The sequence below is a fragment of the Mesoplodon bidens genome (genome assembly GCF_964165515.1).
Source record: "Mesoplodon bidens genome assembly, chromosome: 8".
Lineage (NCBI taxonomy): Eukaryota > Metazoa > Chordata > Mammalia > Artiodactyla > Ziphiidae > Mesoplodon > Mesoplodon bidens.
Window position 1 is genome coordinate 25398817 of NC_138165.1, and position 27794 is coordinate 25426610.

The 27794-nt window shown below is 39.4% G+C and overlaps 1 protein-coding gene across 5 annotated transcripts in view; it reads left to right on the forward strand.

The window, feature by feature from the left end:
* The first annotated feature begins 3056 nt into the window (after positions 1-3056).
* Positions 3057-27794, forward strand: part of SP3 (Sp3 transcription factor) — a 61435-nt gene continuing 36697 nt past the window's right edge. The window contains exons 1-4 of one of the 5 annotated variants that reach the window (XM_081241980.1): positions 3057-3178; positions 3808-3930; positions 4441-4563; positions 11108-12467. In XM_081241980.1, the coding sequence (XP_081098106.1) occupies positions 3826-3930; positions 4441-4563; positions 11108-12467 (1588 nt within the window). In that variant the 5' untranslated portion in view covers positions 3057-3178; positions 3808-3825. Of the gene's footprint in view, positions 3179-3222; positions 3465-3796; positions 3931-4440; positions 4564-11107; positions 12468-27794 lie in introns of those variants that run through there. The other 4 variants (XM_081241979.1, XM_081241978.1, XM_081241982.1 and 1 more) reach the window with 4 other exon arrangements.

The following is a 27794-nucleotide window of genomic DNA, read 5'->3' on the forward strand; positions in this document are numbered from 1 at the left end:
TGTCGCTGTTTTTAATACAGAATGGCTAGGCTCCTGCAGATATGAATCAAATATTATTTAGTGCCCTCTTCTCTTTTTTTTTTTTTGCAGTATGCGGGCCTCTCACTGTTGTGGCCTCTCCCGTCATGGAGCACAGGCTCTGGACGAGCAGGTTCAGCGGCCATGGCTCATGGGCCAAGCCGCTCTGCAGCATGTGGGATCTTCCCGGACCGGGGCACGAACCCGTGTCCCCTGCATTGGCAGGCGGACTCTCAGCCACTGCGCCACCAGGGAAGCCCCCCCACCCCTCTCTTTGTAGAGAAAAAGGGGATTGAAGATGCATGAAGATGTCATGCCAGTGGGTCTATAGAAGTCTTTGAGGCCCTTTGACATTCATCACGGTTTCCAAAGCATTTAACTTACAAAAACACAAATAAGATTTTAAAAAAATAAGTGAGGAAATTGAGAAAAAGGGAAAATAAAGTGACATTCAGATCTCCTGCTGTGATGTAAACAGTGACCAGCATAGAGCTTCCTCAAATCATCTTTGGAAAGGAGAAAGTATAAATAATATCCAGCACAGCCCTTCCCTTCTTGATAAGCAACTGCAATTTCTGAGTTCCTATGTAATGTAGCAGTAAGTGCCATTGAGAGGCCGTCTTCTACCGAAAAACAAATATCTTTTAATTAACACAAATTGTATTTCAAGATTTGACTACAGTACTGGAATAGCTAAGAAAAGATGTTCTTTCCAGAGACTACCTTCATTTCCAGTCTTCTTAAGATATTCCATGACAATAACTCTTTTCAGTGTGGTCTGAGCAGGTCCTCTGAATCTGATTATGTAGTAGTGATACTTTTGGTATATGTGTCTCTTAAAAGCATTGCATTAAAAGCAGAATAGTTAGCTCTGGTAGGTTATTATTTCTTCAGTTAGATGAAGTGTTTTTGCATCTTGTCAGAATGGTCTATGGACCAAAAATGTTTGAAAATGATTTTTTCATTTCCATTTGTCAATTGGTATCAGTGAGGAAATGAACTGAATTTCTGTGGCCGAGTACTTTGCTTTCTATTGGTGGCTAGACTAAGACTTTGTGAAGGGGGCATGGAGGTAGTATGCTTACACTCATAAAACACATCCCCACTCCTAGAAAAACACCTGAAAATGTCTGAAGTATCTCTTCTAGGGAAAGAGCTATTCTCTATCCACTACATCCATGTAAATAGAAAGAGTGACAATACTGTGACTTCCCTCCCTCTCTCCCATTCCACTTGTTTTCACTTGTCCTCCCCTGAAGCCTCCCATCCTTTTTCTTCTTCAAAAATCAGCTTATTCTATAACACTTTAATTTTCCTTTAGAATTTAAGTGTAAAATGGTACAGGGAGGGTTTATACAATTTACTTTAAAATGTGATTCTTCTACTTATGAGACAAAAGTTCTCACTGTTAGAAGACATCAACTTCATTCTTAGATTTAGAATTTCAAGTCTTGTTTTTGCATGTTTGTGGTTTTTAGGTCATTTCCCTGGAAATTCCATCTTTTGTACAATTAAGTGCCCATTAACCATGCAATGTTTCTGATCCTATGAGAAGATGAAAATATAAAAACTGAGATGCAAGCTGTCATAAAAGAATTCTTATATTCTTTTCAGTTAGGGCACACAAAATCTAGTTCAAGTGCTTGGGCTTTACAACTCCAGCCCCCAGCACAACTTTATTTACGAAACAAATATAATAATCACAGTTGGAACACTAATTCTTGGAGTCAGATTTCTAACAAAAAGCGTATGGTGGACAGCATTTCTACCTCTTGAGCTTAACCTCTCTCTTGGCAATTAGATCTAAAGGTAATAGGCAGAGATGTCTCTTAGTTGGCACCTTAGCTGGCAACACACACACACACAAAACTTGAGTATTTCTCCCACCCAGGATGACATCAAGATGTCAAGGATGCCAAAGAGCAAAGGAGTGTTACCCTAATCCAGTAAGCGAAACGGGATTTTTAATAAAAGTGTAACTAAAATGTTCCAAGAAAAGAAAAATACTTCGCTGAGATTCACTGTTTTTAAAATGCTGGCAATTATTGATGGGCTTTTTCAGATTATTTCACTTGTTACCAAGACGATTAAGAAGCAAGGAATAATTTGTTTGTGCAACAAAATGATTATGTGGCCGAAAAAAAAATTTTTTAAAGGATTGTGTCCCTTTGAATATACGCACTACGTATTAAATGAAATATATGTCTGCTTTGGTGCCACTGGCCAGAATGAAAGCTCTCCTATCTGTGAGGTGAATTGAGATTTCTTTTCTGTTTAAAATGCCTGCTTCCAGGGTACGTAAAAGCGGGAGACTGGTTGGGAAGCCAGGGGCTAAGGGGGATGGGAACGAGATGGCTCAGACTGAATCTAAGAGCTGAACGTGTGTGAGAGAAAATCCTCCTCCAGCCTCGGAGGGGGTGTCTCCCCCAATACCAGCTCCCTCCTCCCGGGCTCGCGGGGCGGGCCCGGTTTGCTCAGTAGCAGCAGCGGTCGCAGCAGCAGCCCCGGGGCTGAGCGGCGGCGGCCTCCTGGCAGCGCAGGGAAGCAGAGGCTCCGAGAGCGCCCTGGGGAGATCCGGCTGCCGCCGGGATGGAGGAAGCGTCGAGTGGAGCCGGATCCTCCGGGGACGGATTTCCTCCCCAGCTCAGCCCCCCTACAGTTTGCTGGGGCCTGCTCCGAGCGCCTGCAAGGTGGAAGAGGCCTTCGCCTCGGCCTGGCAGCGGCAGCCGGCGAACTAGGCGGCTACAGCGGGGTAACAGGCGAGCCGTAGCCGCTCTCGGGAACCTTCGCCGCCACGACCGCTCATTGTCTCTCCCCTTCCACCCGGGGGGCAAACAGGAAGCGCGCCGCCTGGCCGAGTGACGGACGGGCATCCGGGCCAATGAGCACTGCCTACGAAGAGCGTGGTGGCGAATGAGCGCGGAGAAGAGGGGCGGAACTTCCGGGCGGGCTGTCACCCTCTTCCCCCCTTTTGGGCTGGAGGCTCCACCTTTTGTGTTTCCCGCACAGTCAATCAAAATAGGAAAAAAAATCCCCGGACCGCTCCGGCCGTGTCCGCCGCCGCTTCCCGCATCCTCTCCCGCCGCCGCCGCCTTCGCTCCTCACCATGTGTAAGGCGGCGGGGAGCCCCGCCTGAGGTGCCCTAAACACACTATGACCGGTACGTAAAGCCGAGAGAGAGCAACCCTTGCTGCCGCCGCCGCCGCCGCTACCGCCGACCACAGCCAGCCGGGGGCCACCGCCGCCGGCTCCCGGCCCCCTGTGTGCGACCGAGTGTCTGTGAGAGGCAGAAAGCCGCAATGCCCTCCGGCTCCCTCCCCTCCCCGCCAGCTACCGTCCACCCCTCAAGCCCCAGCAACGCAGTGTCCCCGCCGGGCCTGGGGCTGGCGGCCCGGGCCCCTGGGAGCGCATCCCCCTGTGTGCGGGCGCGGGCAGCGGGCGAGCGTGTGAGTGACTGACGGTGCGAGAGGAGCGAGCGCGAGTGAGAGCGAGCGGCGCGAAGGGAAAGGGGAGGAGAGGAGAGGAGAGGGGGCAGGGGCAGCGCGGGGAGGAGGAGGAGGAGGGAAAGAGGAGGAGGAGGGTTACAGGCAGCGGCGGGCGGGGGCAGCAGCAGGAGGGGAGGAGGGAGCAGCCGCCGCCGCCGCCGGGGGGCGGGTGGGGGAGGGGAAGGGGACTCGGTCCGGGCTTTCGGAGTAATTTCGCCTCGGCCCGCGGGCCCCCTCCCTCTCCTCCACCCGCCTTCCTCCCCACCCCCACCCCCCCCGCGCTGTGCCTGCAGCTCCCGAAAAGCCCGTGAAACAAGAGGAAATGGCTGCCTTGGACGTGGACAGCGGCGGCGGCGGCGGCGGCCACGGCGAGTATCTGCAGCAGCAGCAGCACGGAAACGGCGCGGTGGCGGCGGCGGCGGCCCAGGTGAGGAGCGGCTTAGCCCCGGCCCGGCTCCCCCCTCGCGCCGCTTTCTCCTCCCCTCGCCTCTCCCCTCCCTCCGCGCTTCTCTCCTCCCCTCCCCCCGCCCCGGGAGCTGCCCGCCCGAGGCGCCAACGCTCCGACCCCGCCCGCGCTCCCCCGCCCGCCGTCTTTTTGTGTGTGTGTGTGAGTGTGTGTGTGTGTGAGTGAGTGAGAGAGAGTGTGAGTGTGTGTGAGCTTGCGCCCTCCCGGGGGTGGGTTCCGGACGGAAGGTGGAGGCCCGGCGCGCGGCCCGCCGCCCGCCTTCCCGCGGACGGTGGAGCCCGTGTGCGTGCGAGCCGGAGGGCGCGAGCCGGAGGCGAGGAGGAGGAGGAGGAGGAGGAGGAGAGCGCGGGCTGGCGCTCGCCCGGGTGCAGCCTGCGAGGCCCGAGTCGCACTTCCTGTGCGAGCGCGGCCCGGCCCTAACCGCCACCCCCTCCCCCTGTCTCCTTCTCTGAACCCGCCCATCGGGGGTAGGACACTCAGCCGTCACCGCTTGCTCTGCTGGCCGCTACCTGCAGCAAGATAGGGCCACCATCGCCAGGCGACGACGAGGAGGAGGCGGCCGCCGCAGCCGGGGCCCCCGCCGCCGCCGGAGCGGTAAGTCTCGCGCGCGGCCCGCCCCCGCCGAGGCCCTGCGCCCGCCATCCCGGGCCCGCGGCGCGCCCGCCATCCCGCCCGAAAGGCCTTCCCAGCGCCCTCGCCTTCCCGGAGAGGGACGGTCGCGCGGCCGGGGCGCCCTTTCCTGCTCTTTCGCATGCTTGTTCGGATTAGAAGCCAGACCAGGCTTTCTCTACATTGTCACTGCGGCACCTCCATCCAAATTCACTACAAAATGAAGTCTGAGAGGGTGGGGGTGGAGGACTCCAAAATGGATGTTAGAGCAAATTCGTATCAGTGCTGAGAACTCCTCCGCCGAGCGCCGCGGAAATTTCAGGCACAGCCTATCGGCCATAGGTAGTATCAGCTACGGAGGCAGTGTCTTCAGTTTCTAGTAGTTTTTGAACTCGGGGATTTTCCTGCTGGAAGTTACTAGATCTTACTGATTTAAGTGTTAAATCGTTGTTTTAAAAAAAGGAACGAAGGTTTACTCTTTGAATTACTTTTTTGTTTACAAGAATGAACACTTGAATACTTTTTGAGTGCTTTTTTGATGGCCATTCTAAATTGTCGAATTTTCGTTTTTGCAGATTACTTACATTTACAGTAATTTTTCATAAATGGAGTTTAAGTGACCGTTGAAATCGGCGAAGTTACTTAGTACTTTGGCTCTTGAAATTGAATAGGTATACTAGTGTTAGAAACAAAAGTACGTGTATGGAATTATATCAATATTCACATGAATGCTAATGCATATCATACTTAGTTGAATTTGGTTGGCAAAGCTATATTTTCATTTTATTGTGATTGCCAGTCTGATAAGATGTGGGATTCTCTTTATAGGGTTTTTAGTTTGTCGGGGGCAGGGGGAGGAGCTGGCCAGTGTTACAGGAGGGCTTCATACCAATTAGCTAGAAACTGTTTCTAGGACTATTGTGAATTTTATATTCGTTTGAATCTTTGTTGTTGCGTTAGTTTAACATGTAGATGTGTTCACTTATTAAAATAATTGAAACTTCTCCCATCATTTTTGTGTGTGTGTTTTTTTTTTTTAATGTGGATTATGGGAATCGGTTTGTGTCGTGATATTTTGAATTGTCACTGTGGACAAAAAAGTTTGATATATGGTATAGTCTTCAGGAAATTCTTAGTATTCCAAGGCATTAAAAGTTAAGCTAATGTTAAGCTATATTAAATATTGTATCTGTAATTTTCGTGTTTGAAATTATACTGTAGAGGGATGTGAGTAGATTTAATGACTTAAAAGTATGACTTTAGGTTTTGTCCTTTTGTAAGCAGATTAAAATGTAAAGGCTTAAAATCATGTATGTGGGAGGCATTGTTACTTTTTAAACAAATTTATGGACTGGTAAACCTCTTTTAAGAACTATATCCCGTTAGGCCCATAGTGCCACACACACAAAAAATGTTTATCTTAAAAACCATTGCGTGAGTAAAATTGCAAAGCAGATTGCTTCTACTTATCTTTTTTAATCTTTCAAATAGAACAGAAAACTTTTTGTAACTGCAACTTACCAAGTTTTTAGATATCAGTTCAGTGATTGGGGGAGGAGAGAAGCGAAGGAGGAAGTTACAGGTAAAGAATATGTATATGTACGTGAGTCTCACCCAAAGAATAGAATACTGTCTCCAACCTTACCCTACTGTGGCCATATACTTGTAGGGAAGTTGTTTCCATGCCTCTTCAGCTCCTCTGAACTGCCAAATCTCTACTGACATCACATTCCCCACCAGATGAACATGAACCAGAATCAGTCTGAGCATTTTTTTCTTTGTATGTTTGGTACCTGTGCATAACATTTTTCACTGAGTAAAAATTAGTAAGACTGCTTGAGTATGTTTGCCTTAGCGAATGGGAAAATTATTTTTCCAGTTCAAAGATGAATTTTAGACATGGACATCTCAGAAAATGAAAGAATTTAAGTGATTTCATAGTAGTTTTCCCCACTTAAAAATGTGCTTGGATAATGTTACTTTATTCAAATTGCTGGGAATTATGAGAGGTTTAGGGAGAGATTTTTTGGAGTTGTGCTTTTTAAAAATTTTATTTTGGGTTTATTTCATATTTACACAAAAGTTGCAAAGATAGAACTGAGAGGTACCTTTTACCTTTCACCCAGCTTCCTCTAATGTTAATATAACCATGGTACATTTGTCAAAACTAGGAGATCAACAATGATACAGTGTTATTAGCTAAACTATAGACTTTATTCTGATATCACCATTCTTTCACTTATGCCCATTTTCTGTTCCAGGATCCAGTTCAGGATACCACATTGCATATAGTATTGTTGTGTTTAAAACGAAAGGGAAATATACACATAAAATGCAACTTTATACTAGTTTAGTTTGGCTTTTTTTTTTAAATTTATTTTTGGCTGCGTTGGGTCTTTGTTGCTGTGCGCAGGCTTTCTCTAGTTGCAGCGAGCGGGGGCCAGTCTTCGTTGTGGTGCGAGGCCTTCTCATTGCGGTGGCTTCTCTTGTTGCGGAGCATGGGCTCTAGGCGCGCGGGCTTCAGTAGTTGTGGTGCGTGGGCTCAGTAGTTGTGGCTCGCGGGCTCCAGAGTGCAGGCTTAGTAGTTGTGGCGCACAGGCTTAGCTCCGTGGCATGTGGGATCTTCCCGGACCAGGGCTCGAACTCCTGTCCCCTGCATTGGCAGGTGGATTCCCAACCACTGCACCACCAGGGAAGCCCTAGTTTGGCATTTTAAGATTAAAAGGGCATTGAAAAGCCAATAGCTGTACTGCAGATTTGCTTTACATATTTTCAATTTAGAATTTGTTGGAGTATAATATGTGTTCATCCTGGATCCTGGCCAAGAGTGTTTGGTTACCCTCAGTACAGAGCTGAATAGGTCTAATCACAAAGCAGTCTCACCTGTAATGTCCCACAGCGTGGACTCTCAAAATTGGTTTGATGGCAAGACTCTTTTATACTTATTATTAAGAGTTGTGTAGTTTTAGTAATAGATCAAGGTATAGAAAAAGTAGACCTTTATGAGACATTAACTTGTCCAATATACATTTGTGTGAACCTGTGAATTACTAATTTGTTTATTTCATTTGTAATTCAGGGTAATAAATTGAACAAGTAAATATTATGAAAGGCATTGCCTGAATTTCAGTTTAACTTGTAAATTCAGTGTTCATTTATTACGTAAATGTTGGTGAACTACAAAGTGAATAATAGCTCATTTCAAAAAAAGGTTATTTTGGCTGTTATTTCAAATAAAACTTACTCTGTCATTGTAAGGAATTCATTAGGTAATTGTTTTTGTATCTGCAGTCTGTGTTCTTTACTGTTCCTTTGAAGATTTTAAGAAACTTTAGTACTTGCCTAAGAGTGGTTCTTAAGTTTGTTTTCACCTTAGCTTCACACTTGTTTCCAGTTATATTCTTTCCTTGCCCATTTCTGGCTTTCATAAAGCCATTAACTGAGAGGTTAATAATCCTTTCTAAATGTGATGTAATAAGTTGGTATGAAGTTTATTTTTTTCCTTTACACAGGTGTTATGGAGAAGATATCCTTGGGTGTTGTGTGTGTGTGTGTGTCCCCATTTTATGCCTGGTTGTAGTGGAGAATGCCCTTGTAATGAATTTGCCATAGCAGTGTCCCAGGGCTACTCTTGGATGTGGTCTTTTTTACCATGTGATTATGTGTTTGTATACAGAGGGAAACTCGGATTACCTTCAGTTACAACCTTTTACAGTAATGCCAGTGTCCATGTTAATTGGTGTTTTGTTTGTCAATAAGAATATTAGAATTATTGAGAGAAACACTGGTGGATTTTTCTTTCAATGTCTAGGCTTAATGAAGAGGGTTATCTTGAATCCAAACCAAATACTAATTCTTGCCTGGGTTATGTGTTTTTATGTCTCCCTCCCTTTGTAGTGTTTCCAGTAGCCTAACATCACACATTTTTAAAAAGTTAATTAATTTATGGCTGTGTTGGGTGTTCGTTGCTGTGTGTGGGCTTTCTCTCGTTGCGTTGAGCAGGGGCTACTGTTCGTTGTGGTGCGTGGGCTTCTCATTGCGGTGACTTCTCTTGTTTTGGAGCAAGGGCTCTAGGCACGCGGGCTTCAGTAGTTGTGGCTTATGGGCTCTAGAGTGCAGGCTCAGTAGTTGTGGCGCACGAGCTTAGTTGCTCCATGTCATGTGGGATCTTCCTGGACCAGGGCTTGAACCTGTGTCCCCTGCATTGGCAGGCGGATTCTTAACCACTGCGCCACCGGGGAAGCCCCATCGCACATTCTTACAACTTTTTTTGGTCTCAGATTCTAATTTACCTATTTTTTTGGTATGCTGCTGATGAAATTTCTTACAAATGAATGGTTTTAGTAGGCTTTGTAGTTTTGAAATATTGGGGAGTTATTCACTGTGGAATTGGTTTAAAATTGGTGTAGAGTTTTTCATTGAAGACTGTAATATCTCAAGGTCGGTTTTATTCATTTTTCCTATCATTTCCTTTGCAATAATTTTAAAGTAAAATACTTTTATTCATTCAATAAGTATTTATTGATCATTGTGCTAGGTGCAGTTGGATGTTTTTCAAATCTGTCTTCATAATCTTAGTTATCATAAGGATACTTTAGGATTTTATAGTGCTTTACAGTTTATGAAGCTTAACACTTTCTTTAGGATCTTATGACCCTGCAAGGTAATATTTTTCCCGTAAGGTCTTGCTCTAAATCACCCATAATTCCACGGTTCTAGCTAGGCTAGAACCCAGTTATGAATCTTTTCCTTTCTAGTGCAACGTACTCCCTTCTTCTAAGCATTTATAGTCTTAGCTTATATTATGAAAGTCTAGTATTCTTGTTTCAGTGTTCATAAATAGTTTTTATATATGCTTTTAACCTTAGGTTTACTCAAAAAAGTTCAAGTACATCATTTTGTCCTAGGTTTGGGGATTTCCCTTCAATTAATGGCCTGCATTGTTGGGAAAAGTGGTACTGTAGTTTATTTTTATTTAGCTTCTGGAGAAGGGGGTTCTTGGGTAGTATTTATTCAGACTTGTCATTTGAGTAGTTGTATTTATTTTCAAGGAATTTCTTGAACTAGAAAGCTGTTCACTTATGGTTGGATATCTACTCTTACTAAGATTTTGTTAAAAAAAATACTCAGATGCCATAAATTTGACTTTTTATTTTAAGGATGAAGAAGAGACAAAATGCCAGTACAGTTATCTCTCTATATCTGTGGGTTCTGCATCCTTGGAGGTCTGCCTGTAGTATACATTTTATGTAAGGGAATTGAGCGTGGGGGATTTTGGTATCGGCAGGGTCCTGGAACCAATCCCTTGGGGATACCTACGAATGACTGCATTGTAAAATTAATTTGTATGTAAGATACTATATATATTCTTTGATATAAGTTGAAAAATTGTATATTTAATGCTGGTGAGAACAAATTCAAGGTTGATTCTCCAAAGGTGAACAATAACCTTAAGAAGATAAGAATTGGATTTGAAGCACTATACTTTAGTGTAGATTTCAGTATAAAGGATAGATTTAAATATCTTTAGTTTATTTAAAATGCCAAGAGACTGAGGTGAAACATGAATTGTTACTCTAATATAGGGAAAGATGACTTAAGCTTGTAATTTTTATACCAGGTAGACTTTGAAGAATGTAGGTTACTTTTAAAGTCTGGTGCTCCATTTTACCGATTTAAGTTTGATAAGTTTGAATGTTTGTGTTTAAAAGATAGATCACTATTTTAGTTCAGGCCTGGACATTTGTACTGGGTCCCACGGTTTCTCTGCCTTTATTGTCTTCAGCCTTTCAGTCTCCTTCACTAGGTCTTAGTTTATCTTTATAAAGCACAGATCTGATTGTGCCACTCACTTGCCTCAAAACCTTTTATAGCTTTCATTCACTATCTGTAGGATAAAGTCCAAACTCCTTAGTAGAACCTGTGAAACCATTTACTACAGGCCCTGATAAAAATGTCTAGTCCTGTTCCCCATTACTCTTTTCTATGAATATGAATGTTTTCTGGATCCTCTCTTGAACTCCAAACTACACATTATTTTTTTAGTCTCTTAAAAGTCTGTGACTTTATTTCTATACCTTGTTAATGCCTGTATTTCTGCTTCCTAACCACCCACAGTGAAATCTTAAATTTTATCCACAATTACTTAAAAATCTCTTATGTGAAATCTTTTTTTTTTCATTTTTCTATGTTCCCCCAAAGTGTTCTGATAATATGCCTAGTGTACACCACTATTCACATAGTAGTAGCTTGTATGTGTATGTCTGCTTGGATAGATTGTGAACCACTTGAAGATGAGCTTGTATATCTCATGGGCTTATAGCATGGGTTATCTTTGCAATATAACAAAATTGGAAGTGATGTTTATTGTAGTTTATATAGTACTTCTGTATTTGAGCTGTGTTGTGTTACTAAGAGAACTTTTATTTTCAGGTGGTAGGGTTTATATCAGTTTTTAGAGTTTTTTGAGGATTGGATTAAATGTACCACAAATACATATCACATAACATTTTTTGTTTTCTTTATCCAGACAGGTGATTTGGCTTCTGCACAGTTAGGAGGAGCACCAAACCGATGGGAGGTTTTGTCAGCCACACCTACAACTATAAAAGATGAAGCTGGTAATCTAGTACAGATTCCAAGTGCTGCTACTTCCAGTGGGCAGTATGTCCTTCCCCTTCAGAATTTGCAGAATCAGCAAATATTTTCAGTTGCACCAGGATCAGATTCATCAAATGGTACAGTGTCCAATGTTCAGTATCAAGTAATACCACAGATTCAGTCATCAGATGGTCAGCAGGTTCAGATTGGTTTCACAGGCTCTTCAGATAATGGGGGTATAAGTCAAGAAAGTGGTCAAATTCAGATCATTCCTGGCTCTAATCAAACCTTGCTTGCCTCTGGAACACCTCCTGCTAATATCCAGAATCTCATACCACAGACTGGTCAAGTCCAGGTTCAGGGAGTTGCAATTGGTGGTTCATCCTTTCCTGGCCAAACCCAAGTAGTTGCTAATGTGCCTCTTGGTCTTCCAGGAAATATTACCTTTGTACCAATCAATAGTGTCGATCTAGATTCTTTGGGACTCTCGGGCAGTTCTCAGACAATGACCGCAGGCATTAATGCTGATGGACATTTGATAAACACAGGACAAGCTATGGATAGTTCAGACAATTCAGAAAGGACTGGTGAGCGGGTTTCTCCTGATATTAATGAAACTAATCCTGATACAGATTTATTTGTGCCAACATCCTCTTCATCACAGTTGCCTGTTACTATAGATAGTACAGGTATATTACAACAAAATACAAATAGCTTGACTACTACTAGTGGGCAAGTCCATTCTTCAGATCTTCAGGGAAATTATATCCAGTCGCCTGTTTCTGAAGAGACACAGGCTCAGAATATTCAGGTTTCTACAGCACAGCCTGTTGTACAACATCTACAACTTCAAGAGTCTCAGCAGCCAACCAGTCAAGCCCAAATTGTGCAAGGTATTACACCACAGACAATCCATGGTGTGCAAGCCAGTGGTCAGAATATATCACAACAGGCTTTGCAAAATCTTCAGTTGCAGCTGAATCCTGGAACCTTTTTAATTCAGGCACAGACAGTGACCCCTTCTGGACAGATAACTTGGCAAACATTTCAAGTACAAGGGGTTCAGAACTTGCAGAATTTGCAAATACAGAATACTGCTGCCCAACAAATAACTTTGACGCCTGTTCAGACACTCACGCTTGGTCAAGTTGCAGCAGGTGGAGCCTTGACTTCAACTCCAGTTAGTCTAAGCACTGGTCAGTTGCCAAATCTACAGACAGTTACAGTAAACTCTATAGATTCTACTGGTATACAACTACACCCCGGAGAGAATGCTGACAGTCCTGCAGGTGAGTTTTCGAAGTCATGTCATGCTATAGATAAGTTCAGTGAGGTGTTTATCAATATCTGGCTGTCTTTTAAGGTGATGATAATTTCCCTGTGTCTGTGTGAAAAGTCAACACCAAAATGTGTTCCAAATTGTTCTTCATTGAAAGATTGTAGTTTTTGAAGTCAAGGATTCATTTCTCTGTTATGCCAATTACATTTGTTGTTTTTCGTCACTTAGTTTTGTACATTTTTTCACATCTGATTGGTACTCTCAGGCATCACAAAATTTTTATTTGTCATGTAGGATGTCTTGGCTGTCCTTGGTGTGATGTAAATTAAATGTTTTATGCATTTTATTTGGTTGGGCAATCAGGTTGGTATAGTGAAAACATGGTACTGGGAGTAGGTACTGTTAGGCTGTCTCACTCATTAGCTAGCCTGTGTGGTTTTGGCTAAGTTACTTTTTCTCTTGCAAACTCAGTTTTCTCAGCATGTAAAATGCGGCTGTTGGCCTAGGTAACTATATCTAGGCTACCTTCTAGACCTAAAATTCTTCAGTTCTGTGATAGTTTATTCTTACAAGTGTGAAGTAGGCCTTAAACCTAGCTGTGTTAGATATGTTATTATTGATAGTATGGGTAGAAATTTCGGAAGTCTACTCTTTGTTGTGTAAGAATTAAGTAATACATAATTATTTAAAAATAAAAATATATAAATCTCTTTTAAAAGATAGTATCATCATTAGCTTAGTGATGTTATTTATTTAGATGGTGTTTTATTGAATGCTTTGTTGTACACTAAATTCTTACTTTTACTCTTTTATTTCATTATTTGGGTTTTTATGAAGATTGTGCTGTTATAACCTTCCACTGAGTCAGTGATTCTAAACTCTTAAATTGGGACACTTGGGTTTAATTTTTTGAAGTAATGGTATTATCTTTTTTCTTGTGGGAAATTTGTGATATATACTTAGAAAATAGGAATTGTCTGTACTTAGAAAGCCTTTAATTGCATTTGAGCCTTCTGAAGCTATGGTTTAGAGCAGCATTCTCAAAGTGTGGTCCGTGGATCTCTGAGGATCCCTGAGACCCTGTCAGAGGTCCTTGATATCAAACTACTTTTCATAATAATAGTATAATTTATCTGCCTTTTTTCTCATATAGACATTTTCACTGATGGTGGCTAAAACTGCTGTCTTAGCACAAATCACAGCTGTGATGCTAAACTGTACTAGTAGTTGTATTCTTTATGACCATCCACTTGCAGTTAAAGAAAAATGCTAGCTAGCTTCACTGAGCAATGGCCTTGATGAACAAGTCAAAAGAGGTATTTTTACTAAACCTTGACCCTTGAATGCTGCATGTTCTTTTTAAAGTAATAGCTTTATTGAAATATAATTCACATACTATAAAACTCGCCCTTTAAAGTATACAATTTAGTGGTTTTTAATATAGGCACAGACTGGTGCACCCGTCACTACTCTCTAATTTTAGAGCATTTTCAGCACCTCCCCCAAACCCCATACCCATCAGCAGTCACTCCACATTCCCTTCCCTGTCCCCTGAGCCCCCAGCAACCACTAATCTACTTTCTGTCTCTTTAGATTTGCCTATTACATCTTATCAGTGGAATCAAACAGTATGTGGCTCTCTGTGTCTGACTTTTCATTTACCATAATATTTTTAGGGTTCATCTGTCTTGTAGCCTTTAACCGTACTTTGTTCTTTTTTTGTGGTTGAATAATATTCCATTGTATGGATATACCACATTTTATTCATTTATCCATTGATGGACGACATTTCCATTTTTTAGCTATTAAGAATAATGCTGCTATGAACATTTGTGTACAGTTTTTTGGTGTGGACATGTTTTTGTTTCTTTTGGGTATATACTTAGCAGTGGAATTGCTGGGTTGTATGTTTAACATTTTGAGGAACTGCCAAACTGTTTTTCCAAAGTGACTGTACCATTTTACATTCTCACCAGCAAAAGGGTTCTGGTTTTTCTACATCCCCACCAACATTTATCATTGTCCTCCTTTTTGATTTTAGATGTACTAAGAATGGGTGTGAAATGGTATCTTGTGTTTCTGATTTGTAGTTCCTGCTGCATGTCTTTGTAATATTCTTTGTGACAAAATGGGAAGTATACGTTAATAAAGCACTTCTGCTACATACCAAAATAAGATGATTATCTTTGAAAAAATATATATTGTTTTCAATTGAGCAATTGTATGAGTTGCAAGCTGCACTAGGTGCTATTTTTTGGAAACACGTTTTACTTGAAAGACTGACAAACTATGGTTATTGTGAGACTCATGTACTTAAGTGACAGATATTTTCTAAAAAAATATAATGAATTAAGTGAGCCTGTCCCTTAAAGGAAAAAAACTTGACTGTTTGCTACCAATGATAAAATTTGGGCTTTCCAGTGAAAATTAGAATTTTGGAAAACTTGAATCTACTACTGTGAACTTGGTAACTTGTTAATAATTACACACTTTTATGATGAAATGGACAGTGATATTAATATTAATAAATAGGATTTTTTGGGATACTGTATTATAATGAAATATGCCATCATTTGGAAGATCTTTATGATAACTCAGTGAACCACTAGTTTTCAGATGACCAACTCATGTTACAAAATCCTGCATGGGTAAAAGATCCATCCGTTCAGAGTTCAAGATAGACCAACAATAAGCATGTGGAAAGTTTACCAATATAGTTTCAGATTCTACATTGCAACTGACCTTTAAGAAATTTAGTACTTGTCAGATTTGGTATAGTATCCAAGAAGAATAACCACAATTGGCTGAAAGACTATCGGGGCTTCCCTGGTGGCGCAGTGGTTGAGAGTCCGCCTGCCGATGCAGGGGACGCTGGTTCGTGCCCCGGTCTAGGAAGATCCCACATGCCGTGGAGCGGCTGGGCCCGTGAGCCATGGCCGCTGGGCCTGCGCATCCGGAGCCTGTGCTCCGCAACGGGAGAGGCCACAACAGTGAGAGGCCCGCGTACCGCAAAAAAAAAAAAGAAAAAAAAAAACTATCAGATTACTTCTTTTTCCAGCCACATATCTTTGTGAAACTAGATATTCTTCATATGCTTCAGCCCAAACCATGTATTGCAACACACTGCAAAAGCAAATACGAAACTCCAGTTGTCTTCTTTTAACCTAGATGTTAAAGAGATTTGAAAAAATGTGAAACATGATCTCTCTCCTCATTAAACTTTTATGTATGTGTTTGGAAAATAGTTGTTTTTCATAAAATCTTAATTTGTGTTAACATTTAATGGATTTATTGTTTTCAAATGAATTAAAACATTAAAAATTTCTCTTCTAATTCCTAATACAGTAAATATCAAAATACCCTACATTAACAAAAGCTTTTTGGGGACCTCAGTAATATTTAAGAGTTTAGGAGTCCTGAGACCAAAAAGTTTGAGAATACTGGTAGAATGACAGACTTCTGAAGACATAGGAGATAGTTTATAGAAACCAGTTTTTTTTTTTTAATTAATTAATTTATTTATTTATTTTTGGCTGTGTTGGGTCTTCGTTTCTGTGTGAGGGCTTTCTCTAATTGTGGCAAGCAGGGGCCACTCTTTATTGCAGTGCGCGGGCCTCTCACTATTGCAGCCTCTGTTGTTGCGGAGCACAGGCTCCAGACGCGCAGGCTCAGTAGTTGTGGCTCACAGGCCTAGTTGCTCCGCAGCATGTGGGATCTTCCCAGACCAGGTCTCGAACCCGTGTCCCCTGCATTAGCAGGCATATTCTCAACCACTGCGCCACCAGGGAAGCCCTAGAAACCAGTTTTTAAAGCTTCCACAAAGTTAAAGTTATGGAGATCTATACGTGTTAGAAAAACACCTCTAGAGAATTTATTTGTGATTTTGTGGATATATGTTGGTCATGAAATTAGATTGATGTAAAGCACTAAGTGCTCAGTACAATAATTTATTTCCAAAATACTCTCAAAATAGCAACAGTGTTTGAATTAAATACAAAATCGAATTTTTAGGATGATAATTTAGTTTATTATATGTTGGCAAGGAAGGGTAAAAGAAGCACTCCAGAAGGCCATTAAATTTGAATTTTTTTTCCGAATTTTATTTTATTTATTTATTTTTTTTGCGGTATGCGGGCCTCCCACTGTCGTGGTCTCTCCCGTTGCGGAGCACAGGCTCCGGACGCGCAGGCTCAGCGGCCATGGCTCACGGGCCCAGCCGCTCCACAGCATGTGGGATCTTCCCGGACCAGGGCACGAACCCGTGTCCCCTGCATCGGCAGGCGGACTCTCAACCACTGCGCCACCAGGGAAGCCCCCGAATTTTAAAGGAATGGGTAAAGAACTTGAGAAAATAAAAGTTAAAGAGAATCAGAATAAAAATGCTGCATAGTACGTAACGGCATATTTAGAAATAAAAACCAGGAAGTTGTAATTTGGAGATAATTTGGAGATAATTTGGTAATAGGAAAACTATCCCTTGGTGTACTGTCTTTTTAATTGGCAAGAAGGAAGAAATTATTTTAGGATGTGTTTTCTTACATGAAAATTCAGTAAAAAAAACTTTTATCGGTGTTAGAGCATAGTATGCACAGATGAACTGCTTAAAATTTTGACACCATTGGTTTGCATTTTGCTTTTTGGTGAGTATGGAAACAATGTAACACATTTCCCAAATAAATGAGACCACACCGTTTTTTTAACCAGGACTCTGCAATTTCTTTGACCTTTTTTCTAAGCTCCCCTTTCACAAAAATGACCTCTATTCCAACCTGTTTTAAGAAGTGAATCTGACTCAGGGCCTCTCCTCATGAGGGGTATGTTTAGTGTCTCTTATCCTTTAGAAACCCCCATCTTCCTTGGAACATAGAGCTCATTGGGCTCCAAGCTGCAACCCCTGTCACTCCCTTTATTTCTTTTCCTTGCCCACTGAGAAATGCATGCTGTTTTTGAAATTTAATTTTTACTCTGTCTACCATTTGCTGTGTATTTGAAGCTAGGCGATCTTTCTAACATCTTTTCGAGTCAGAAAATTTCTCCCAAATTCAAGCCAAGACTTACCCAGTTTCTCAAATTTTAGTTCTCTACCCGATTTTGGCTTATCCTCTAAGATTGGGTATATTTAAAGCTTGGTGTCATGCACATTTTAAAATATTGTCATAACTATACTGTTTGTACAGTTTTTTTATCCTGCTTAATTTTTAGTTACTTTTTTTGGTAGGGTGACCATACCTGTTAAGTATTTAGGTCACGAATTATATTCTATTTAATTATCTATTAATATAGTTAAAAAGACCCCACATGAGAAAGAGCGAAGAGTCAAATTCACTGCCTAAAACTAGGGCCTGGAGTAGAATTCCTTTTTGTAGAGGCCAGCTTAAAAAAAAAAAAAGTTTGTTGCTGTCTGTTACTCTAAGGTACAGCTTAAATGAGGCTGTACACTTACAGAAATGAGAAGAGGACATGGGGAAATAGGAGGACATCAACAATCTTGTGATCAGATTCTGAACCAATCTGAACCATTGAGCTATTAACTTGGTGTCTAGATTTGTGACATCTCCAGTATTAGCTCTGAAGCCAATAAAAGACCTAGGTCTACATTAGGGCCAGAGAGACTTGGTGGAAACACTTGGAAAAATGCCAGGCATGGAGGTATAATGCAGAGAGAAAAATTATACTCAGTATAAGCCTGAAAACCAAAATTGCAAAATACACGATGAAGGGAAAATCTATGAAAGATAGCCAGTAAAATCAACAATCAAGAGATGAATTCATGTCCAATTAAAGAAAGATAATTTAAAAATCTGTGAAAGACTTTAAAATCAGTATGTTTATACCTGTCAGTGAGATAAAAGGAAGCTGTAGCATCTTTAGAAAAGAAGTTGTGAAACAAAAAAGGTAGATGTGTAAAAGAAACAACCAGAAATCCTAGAAAGGAGAAGCATATTTCATTGATTCAAAGACACGCATTGTTTAACATTTTAACATTTCTTCTGAGATCTGAGTATATCTACCATACCAACCATGGCATGTCAGTGTTTAATTTACAGTGCTTTTTCTTTTTTACTGGTAGTGGTATGTCTTGATAGCATTGTCTAGATGAAATAGAAAAATTTGGCGAGACAAACAGGAGAACCTTTAGGCTGGACATAGAAAAAAATGAGTGAATAGTAATATACTCAGAAATTCACCCAGAATATAATTCAGAGATAATGAACAAGTAGAGACTTGAAAGATTGAGAGTCACCAACATAAGATTTTCAGAAAAAGAGAATAGAGTGAATGGCAAGAGAAGCAGTATTGGATGAGATAATGGCTGAGAATTTTCTGGTGTTGGAGATATATAGTTTACAGATGAAAATTTTGCTTCAAGTATTAAGAAAGATAAAAATAAGTCCACCCCTGTCTTAAACTAAAATTTTGTAGAAAGATAATCTTAAATTTTAACAGAAAAGTCAGATTGCTAACAAAGAAATTACAGACCTGCAAACTTCTCATTAGCCACACACACATACCAGAAGATCATGTAGTAGTATCTTTATAGCACTGAGAGAAAATAACCAGCAGGCAAGAATTCTGTATGCAATTAAAAATCCTACTTAAGAGTTAGAATATAATGAAGATATTTAAAATAATCAAGGACTGAAAGTTTATTATTCAAAGACCCTTATGAAACTAACTACTGAAGTGTTAAGTAGAAAAATGGATCCAGAGGGAATGAGGACATAGTAGTGATTACAGTGGGTAAAAAAATTAATAATTTAGCTGACTGTAAAACACTAGTAACTAAGTTACAGAAAATTTCAGGGATACACCAAAGCAGATAAATGTATGATGAACCTTAAAGTAACCACCTCGCAGCTTCAACAGTTATCAACATTCTGCCGTTCTTCTTTCCTCTATTCCCACTGTTTAAAATTTTACTCTTGCTGGAGTATTTTAAAGTAAATTCCAGAGAGTGTATAACTTTACCCAGTAATACTAATGGGGTGATTTGCACGGTGTGGTCTAGGAGTCCCAGACCCTTTTCATAGGAGTCTGTGAGGTCCAAGTTATTTTCATAATAATACCAAGATGCTATTTGCTTATTTTCATTTTTGCCTCACAAGTGGTGTACAGTGGAGTTTTTCAGAGGCTATATGATATGTGATAACACAGCAGATTGAACACAGAAGCAGATATAAAGATCTAGCTGTTTTTTGGTTTTTTTTTTAATTGAAGTATTGTTGATTTACAATGTTGTTAGTTTCAGGTGTACAGCAAAGCAGTAAAGGTATATATATGTATATATCTATTCTTTTTCAGATTTTTTTCCATTATAGGTTATTATAAGATATTGAATATAGTTCCCTGTGCTATACAGTAGGTCCTTGTTATCTGTTTTATACAGAGTATCTGTTTTATACAGAGTAGTGTGTATCTGTTAATTCCAAACTCCTAATTTATTCCTTCCCTCTCCTTTCCCATTTTGTAACCATAAGTTTGTTTTCTATGTCTGTGATTATATTTGTTTTGTAAATAAGTTCATTTGTATCAGTGATAGCATATATTTGTCTTTGTCTGACTTATTTTACTTAGTATGATTTAGCTATTTTCTAAGAAGCCAGATATTAAAGATATTTGCAAAAATGTCAAACTATTCTAATTTTTAAAAATATATATTTTTCATAAGAAGATGTTACTTATGTTAGCATTTATGAGTTTGTTACTTTGAAATTAATAAATCAATCTTTAAAATGTTCCCAGTTTTGATTCCTAATATGGAAAATATTGATATATAAGCAGAGGACAATTGAAATCTTCAAATTCTTTAAAAATGGATTTTTTCCCGTTTTTTTAACAACATAATTTACATACAGTAAAATTCCTTCTAAAATTTTAGTGCACAATTCTGCACTTTCAGTAACTGAACACAGTTGTATAATCACCACCATAATTAAGATATAGTAACATTTTACCACTTCTCTCCATTCCCATATGCCACTTCATAGTCAGCCATTCTCCTTTACCCTTGTTCTCTGGCAAATAGGTGTTACTCATGAAAACTGCTGCGCTAATGAAAAAGGATTTTAAGAAACATAACCATAGTACCATAATTTGCAATACCCTAAATTTATAGTTATCCTTTAATATTATTTAATAACCTTGTAATGTTTAGTTTTCCACAAATGATTAAAAAATACCTTTTTAGAATTGATCAAGTTAGGATTCAGACAAGCACTGTGTCTTATTGGTTCATGTGCCTCCAAGTCTCAGCTTTTCAAATAATGGTTTTAGCAGCTTTTCATTGTTGTCACTTGGATTCATTATTTCATTAAGATTTGCAAAATGGTGATTTTTCTAATTTTCTCGGTCCTTTCGTGTTAAGCTGTGATTTTTTTCTGAAAAGATCCTTACCTTGTTAGCTATTTGGTTACCCCCGAAGCACAGTTTGTACAATAAAGGCAGGATAAACTATTAAATGCATTCCTTTTATTTATCTGTTTTCAGAATAAGTTGGTGTCTTAGCTGCCATCAGAGGTTCTCTCTCTCTCTTTTTTTTCCTTTGGTGTATCATTGTGAACTCATTTTTATCAGTTGTATTTTAATACATGGTATTCGTTATCCTTGGAAATTAATATTTACATTGTTAAGAAATGGAATACTAAGCCTAAAAAAGAAATAGCGGTGTGGGACTCATGGGGATTGGTTCCTGGGTAGAGGTTCTTATAATTTTTAGGAGGATCAGCTTTATAGAAAATAGTTTTAGCCATTTTACATCAATTTATAATTTGGATATAAGTAATTAAGAGAACAAAAGTACAATTTTATATATATATATTTTTAAATTAAGACCTTTTTTTAGAGCAGTTTTAGGTTCACAGCAACATTGAAGAGAAGGTACAGAGATTTTCCATCTACCGTCTGCCCCTACACATGCATAGTGTCCCCCATCATGACGTCTTTCACCATAGTGATACATTTGTTAAAACTGATGAACCTACGTTAATACATCATAATGACACAAAGTCCATAGTTTACATAATGCTTCACTCTTGGTGTTGTACATTCTTTGAGTTTGGACAAATGTATAATAACATATCCATCATTATGGTATTGTAAGAGTATTTTTACTGCCCTGGAGACGCTCTGTGTTCTGTCTATTGCAAAAATGCAATTTTTAACTTCTAAACTGGGGCAGGAGGTAGAAAATTATCAATCCAACAGAAAATAGGAAAGGAGAAGAAGTATAGCAAAGATATCAGATGTAGAAATTCAGGACAGTCCTGAAAAGAAAAAAAAATAGTAATCCTACAACCAGTAAAGTTGTTAAATTGCCTTTATAATCTTCTGGTCTTTTTTTGGTGCATATTGCATACTGTGTCTTTACACTTCGGGGTCACTTTAAAATTGGGGTCATATACACAACTTTATAACTTTTTTTTTCCAAATAATATATTGTGTGCATTTCCCAGATCATTAGTTTTCCACAACATGATTATTTAGTTTCATTAATAAGTATTTTGGTGCAGATATTTCATGATTTAACTAATCCTCTCTTGTCAGGTGTTTAGGTTATTTTTCATTTTTTTCCCGTTACATAGAAATCTCTGCTCACACTTCTGATTATTTCCTTATGCAGAAGAATTTAAGGCTTTAATATATATTGCAGAAATGCTCTTTCACCCCCATTGTATGCGAGGATGGGGTTTTTTGTACTGGGATATCATTTTATTAAATGGCAGAGTTTTGGGGTGGTAAAAATAGACTCTAATACATTCATTTATTGTTGGGGAACTTGAACATTTTTGCATGTTTATTGTCTATTTGTGTTTGGTCATTACCTTTTCATGTTTTTTGCTTGTTTTTCCCTCACTACTGATTTGTAAGACATTTTTAAAAGACATCTTTATGTTAAGGACATTAGTCTTTTGTTACACACCACAGATATTTTCTCCATTTGTTTGCCATTCAGTTTGCTTAGTGGTGAGCTTAATACATGTAAGTTCTTACTAGACTTTTTTTTTGAGTAAAATAATTTAGAAACTTTGAACCATTGTTTTTGAACTCAGTTTGTATTGATTTACAAGTCATCTGATGCAATTCAGCAATTTGTGCAAGAAGTTGAGAATTTCAAATTATAATACCTATGCCTAGAAAATACCTAGAATACACTATGTGCCTTTTAAAATAAATCATTTTAATGTATGTTTTTGGTCACACTTGTTATTTTCTTAGTATCCTATGGAAAATTAGTGTTCACAGATCCATGAGTAATCACTTGACAATGATACTTCTAGAGGTCTCAAATATCTTAGGTATAATATTCAGTAGTAGTATCATTATTATATGGTATATATAGTAACATTGGAATATATAATAACAGAATTATGTATCTCTGTTATTTAAACCATGGAATCTTAGGTCAACTAGTTTAACTCATCAGATGCATCTTCAACAAATGGCTGCTTGGTGTCTGTTTTTAAATACATTTCTCTTTGTTTTCTGAAATAGTATATTTAATTTATGATCAAACAAATTTACCTCATAATTTAATAGTAATAATGCAAATTAGAATTCTTGATGGACACAACAGAATGGAAAGCACATAATTAATGTGTGGTTTTCATTAGTATGCCTTCTTTGATACATTGTTATGTAGTTCCATATTATTTTTAATTAGGAGAATAACTTTATTAAAGCTAGTCTTTAAACTACTTTGTCATTTTAGTGGTTCTTGGGGACAGATTTTGTACCCAACTTTATTTTATATGAGGGTACTTGACATGTGGCACTCCATAAGTCTCATAAATTCTCCTCTGATGAACGGTACCATCATCTTGCTGGCAACTAAGATTAGGGAAGTCAGTCATCATTCATTCAGTCCACAAATATTTGAGTCTGTACTACAGTTTTCCAGGTAATGCTTTTTAGGTTCTTTGCAACAGTAAAAGAGAAAAAGTCCCCACTCTCATAAATTTTGTGTTTTAGTGGATGAAGACAAATAAGCAAACATGGTAATTTTACATGACTAGTGTTTGAAGAAAATAAAGTTAGGGGTTATGGAATAGTAGGGAATACGGAAAACCATGGAGCTTGGTTGTTATTTTAGGTAGGGTGGTTAGGAAATAACCTCCTTATAATGAGGTGAAAAAGAAGTTCAGATCTGAACATTGAGGAGCCTGTCTTATTGACATCTGGAGGAAAAGTAATGAGCAAAGGTGGCTGGGATTTAGTGAATGGGTGGAGTCAGAATATGAGATTGGAAGTAGGCAGGGATAATAAAAGCCATGGTAAGGAACTTGGGTTTTTTTTTTTTTTTTTTTAATACGAAAACATTGGAGGTTTTTATGTTTTAAGAAGATCAGTCTGGCAGATCCCTGTGGCAGGTGGTGATGGGGGTTGGGGGTTGGAATGGCAAGAGTAAGGATAAGGCTAGTAGTGCAGTAATACAGGCAAAAGGAGGTAGTGAGTCTGGCTAGGCCTAGTAGTAAGGAAAGCCTGGAGAAGGGCGGGGTGAAGGGAGAAGTAAGACTTCTGTTGTGGCCTTGTTAAATTTGAAATGTCTATTAGATAGCCAAGTGGATGGTTCAAGTAAACAGTTGTATATCAGAATCTGGAGCTCAGGTCGAGCAAGAGATAAAATTTTGGGAGGCTTTAATGTAGATACAAGTGACCAGATGAAAAAATTTGGGTCATAGCTTTTTTGGCTGTATGGTAGAATCTCACAGGGAACTTTTTTGTTTCTTTTGATTTAATTTTTGAATTTTATTCAATTTTTTATATAGCAGGTTCTTATTAGTTATCTGTTTTATACGTATTACTATATATATGTCAATCCCAGCCTCCCAATTCATATGACCACCACCACCACCACCAACCCCCATCACTTTCCCCCTTTGGTGTCCATACGTTTGTTCTCTACATCAGTATCTATTTTGCCTTGCAAACCAGTTCATCTGTACCATTTTTCTAGGTTTCACATGTATGTATTAATATATGATGTTCATTTTTCTGATTTATTTCACTCTGTATGACAGTCTCTAGATCCATCCACGTCTCTACAAATGACCCAATTTCATCCTTTTTTATGGCTGAGTAATATTCCATTGTATATATGTACCACATTTTCTTCTTTTCTTTTTCTGCGGTACGCGGGCCTCTCACTGTTGTGGCCTCTCCCGTTGCGGAGCACAGGCTCAGCAGCCATGGCTCACAGGCCCAGCCGCTCCGTGGCATGTGGGATCTTCCCGGACCAGGGCACGAACCTGTGTCCCCTGCCTCAGCAGGCGGACTCTCAACCACTGCGCCACCACGGAAGCCCCCACATCTTCTTTATCCATTCGTCTGTCGATGGGCATTTAGGTTGCTTCCATGACCTGGCTGTTGTAAATACTGCTGCAATGAACATTGGGGGTGCATGTGTCTTTTTGAATTATGGTTTTCTCTGGGTATATGCCCAGTAGTGGGATTGCTGGATCATATGGTAATTCTATTTTTAATTTTTTAAGGAACCTCCATGCTGTTCTCCATAGTGGTTGTATCAATTTACATTCCCACCAACAGTGCAAGAGGGTTCCCTTTTCTCCACACCCTCTCCAGCATTTGTTGTTTGTAGATTTTCTGATGATGCCCATTCTAACTGGTGTGAGGTGATACCTCATTGTAGTTTTGATTTGCATTTCTCTAATAATTAGTGATGTTGAGTAGCTTTTCATGTGCTTCTGGGCCATCTGTATGTCTTCTTTGGAGAAATGTCTATTTAGGTGTTCTGACCATTTTTGGATTGGGTTTTTTTTTTTTAATATTGAGCTGCATGAGCTGTTTATGTATTTTGGAGATTAATCCTTTGTCCATTGATTCGTTTGCAAATATTTTCTCCCATTTTGAGGGTTGTCTTTTCGTCTTGTTTATGGTTTCGTTTGTTGTGTAAAGGCTTTGAAATTTCATTAGGTCCCCTTTGTTTATTTTTGTTTTTATTTCCATTACTCTAGGAGGTGGATCAAAAAGTATCTTGCTGTGATTTATGTCAAAGAGTGTTCTTCCTATGTTTTCCTCTAAGAGTTTTATAGTGTCCAGTCTTACATTTAGATCTTGAATCCATTTTGAGTTTATTTTTGTGTCTGATGTTAGGGAGTGTTCTAATTTCATTCTTTTACATGTAGCTGTCCAGTTTTCCCAGCACTGCTTATTGAGGAGACTGTCTTTTCTCCATTGTATATCCTTGCCTCCTTTGTCATAGTTTAGTTGACCATAGGTGCGAGGGTTTATCTCTGGGCTTTCTATCTTGTTCCATTGATCTGTGTTTCTGTTTTTGTGCCAGTACCATATTGTCTTGATTACTATAGCTTTTGTAGTACAGTCTGAAGTCAGGGAGTGATTCCTCCAGCTCCGTTTTTTTCCCTCAAGACTGCTTTGGCTATTTGGGGTCTTTTGTGTCTCCATACAAATTTTAAGATTTTCTGTTCTACTTCTGTAAAAAATGCCATTGGTAATTTGATAGGGATTGCATTGAATCTGTAGATTGCTTTGGGTAGTATAGTCATTTTCACAATATTGATTCTTCCAATCCAAGAACATGGTATATCTCTCCATCTGTTGGTGTCATCTTTAATTTCTTTCATCGGTGTCTTATAGTTTTCTGCATACAGGTCTTTTGTCTCCCTAGGTAGGTTTATTCCTAGGTATTTTATTCTTTTCTTTGCAATGGTAAATGGTAGTGTTTCCTTAATTTCTCTTTCAGATTTTTCATCATTCGTGTATAAATGCAAGAGATTTCTGTGCATTAATTTTGTATCCTGCAACTTTACCAAATTCATTGATTAGCTCTAGTAGTTTTCTGGTGGTATCTTTAGGATTCTCTATGTATAGTATCATGTCGTCTGCAAACAGTGACAGTTTTTCTTCTTCTTTTCCAATTTGTATTCCTTTTCTTTTTCTTCTCCGATTGCCGTGGCTAGGACTTCCAAAACTGTGTTGAATAATAGTGGTGAGAGTGGACATCCTTGTCTTGTTCCTGATCTTAGAGGAAATGCTTTCAGTTTTTCACCATTGAGAATGATGTTTGCTGTGGGTTTGTCATATATGGCCTCTATTATGTTGAGGTAGGTTGCCTTTATGCCGACTTTCTGTAGAGTTTTTATCATAAATGGGTGTTGAATTTTGTCAAAAGCTTTTTCTGCATCTATTGAGATGATCATATGGTTTTTCTTCTTCAATTTGTTAATATGGTGTATCACATTGATTGATTTGCGTATATTGAAGAATCCTTGCATCCCTGGGATAAATCCCACTTGATCATGGTGTATGATCCTTTTACTGTGTTGTTGGATTCTGTTTGCTAGTATTTTGTTGAGGATTTTTGCATCTATATTCATCAGTGATATTGGTCTGTAATTTTCTTTCTTTGTAGTATCTTCCTCTGGTTTTGGTATCAGGGTGATTTGATGGTGGCCTCATAGAATGAGTTTGGGAATGTTCCTTCCTCTGCAATTTTTTGGAAGAGTTTGAGAAGGATGGGTGTTAGCTCTTCTTTAAACCTTTGTTAGAATTCACCTGTGAAGCCATCTGGTCCTGGACTTTTGTTTGTTGGAAGATTTTTAATCACTGTTTCAATTTCATTACTTGTGATTGGTCTGTTTATATTTTCTATTTCTTCCTGGTTCAGTCTTGGAAGATTATACCTTTCTACAAATTTGTCCATTTCTGCCAGGTTTTCCATTTTATTGGCATAGAGTTGCTTGTAGTAGTCTCTTAGGATGCTTTGTATTTCTGCTGTGTCTGTTGTAGCTCCTCCTTTTTCACTTCTAATTTTATTGATTTGAGTCCTCTCTTTTTCTTGATAAGTCTGGCTAATGGTTTATCAATTTTGTTTATCTTCTCAAAGAACCAGATTTTAGTTTTAGTGATCTTTGTTATTTTCTTTGTTTCGAATTCATTTATTTGTGCTCTGATCTTTATGATTTCTTTCCTTCTGCTAACTTTGGGGTTTTTTTGTTCTTCTTTCTCTAGTTCCTTTAGGTGTAAGGTTAGATTGTTTATCTGAGATTTTTCTTGTTCTTGAGGTAGGCTTGTATAGCTATAAACTTCCCTCTTAGAACTGCTTTTGCTGCATCCCATAGGTTTTGGATCATCGTATTTTCATTGTCATTTGTCTCTAGGTTTTTTGTTTGTTTGTTTTTTTTTGTTTTTTTTGTGGTGTGTGGGCCTCTCACTGTTGGGACCTCTCCTGTTGCGGAGCACAGGCTCCGGATGCACAGGCTCAGCGGCCATGGCTCACGGGCCCAGCCGCTCCACAGCATGTGGGATCTTCCCGGACCGGGGCACGAACCTGTGTCCCCTGCATCGGCAGGCGGACTCT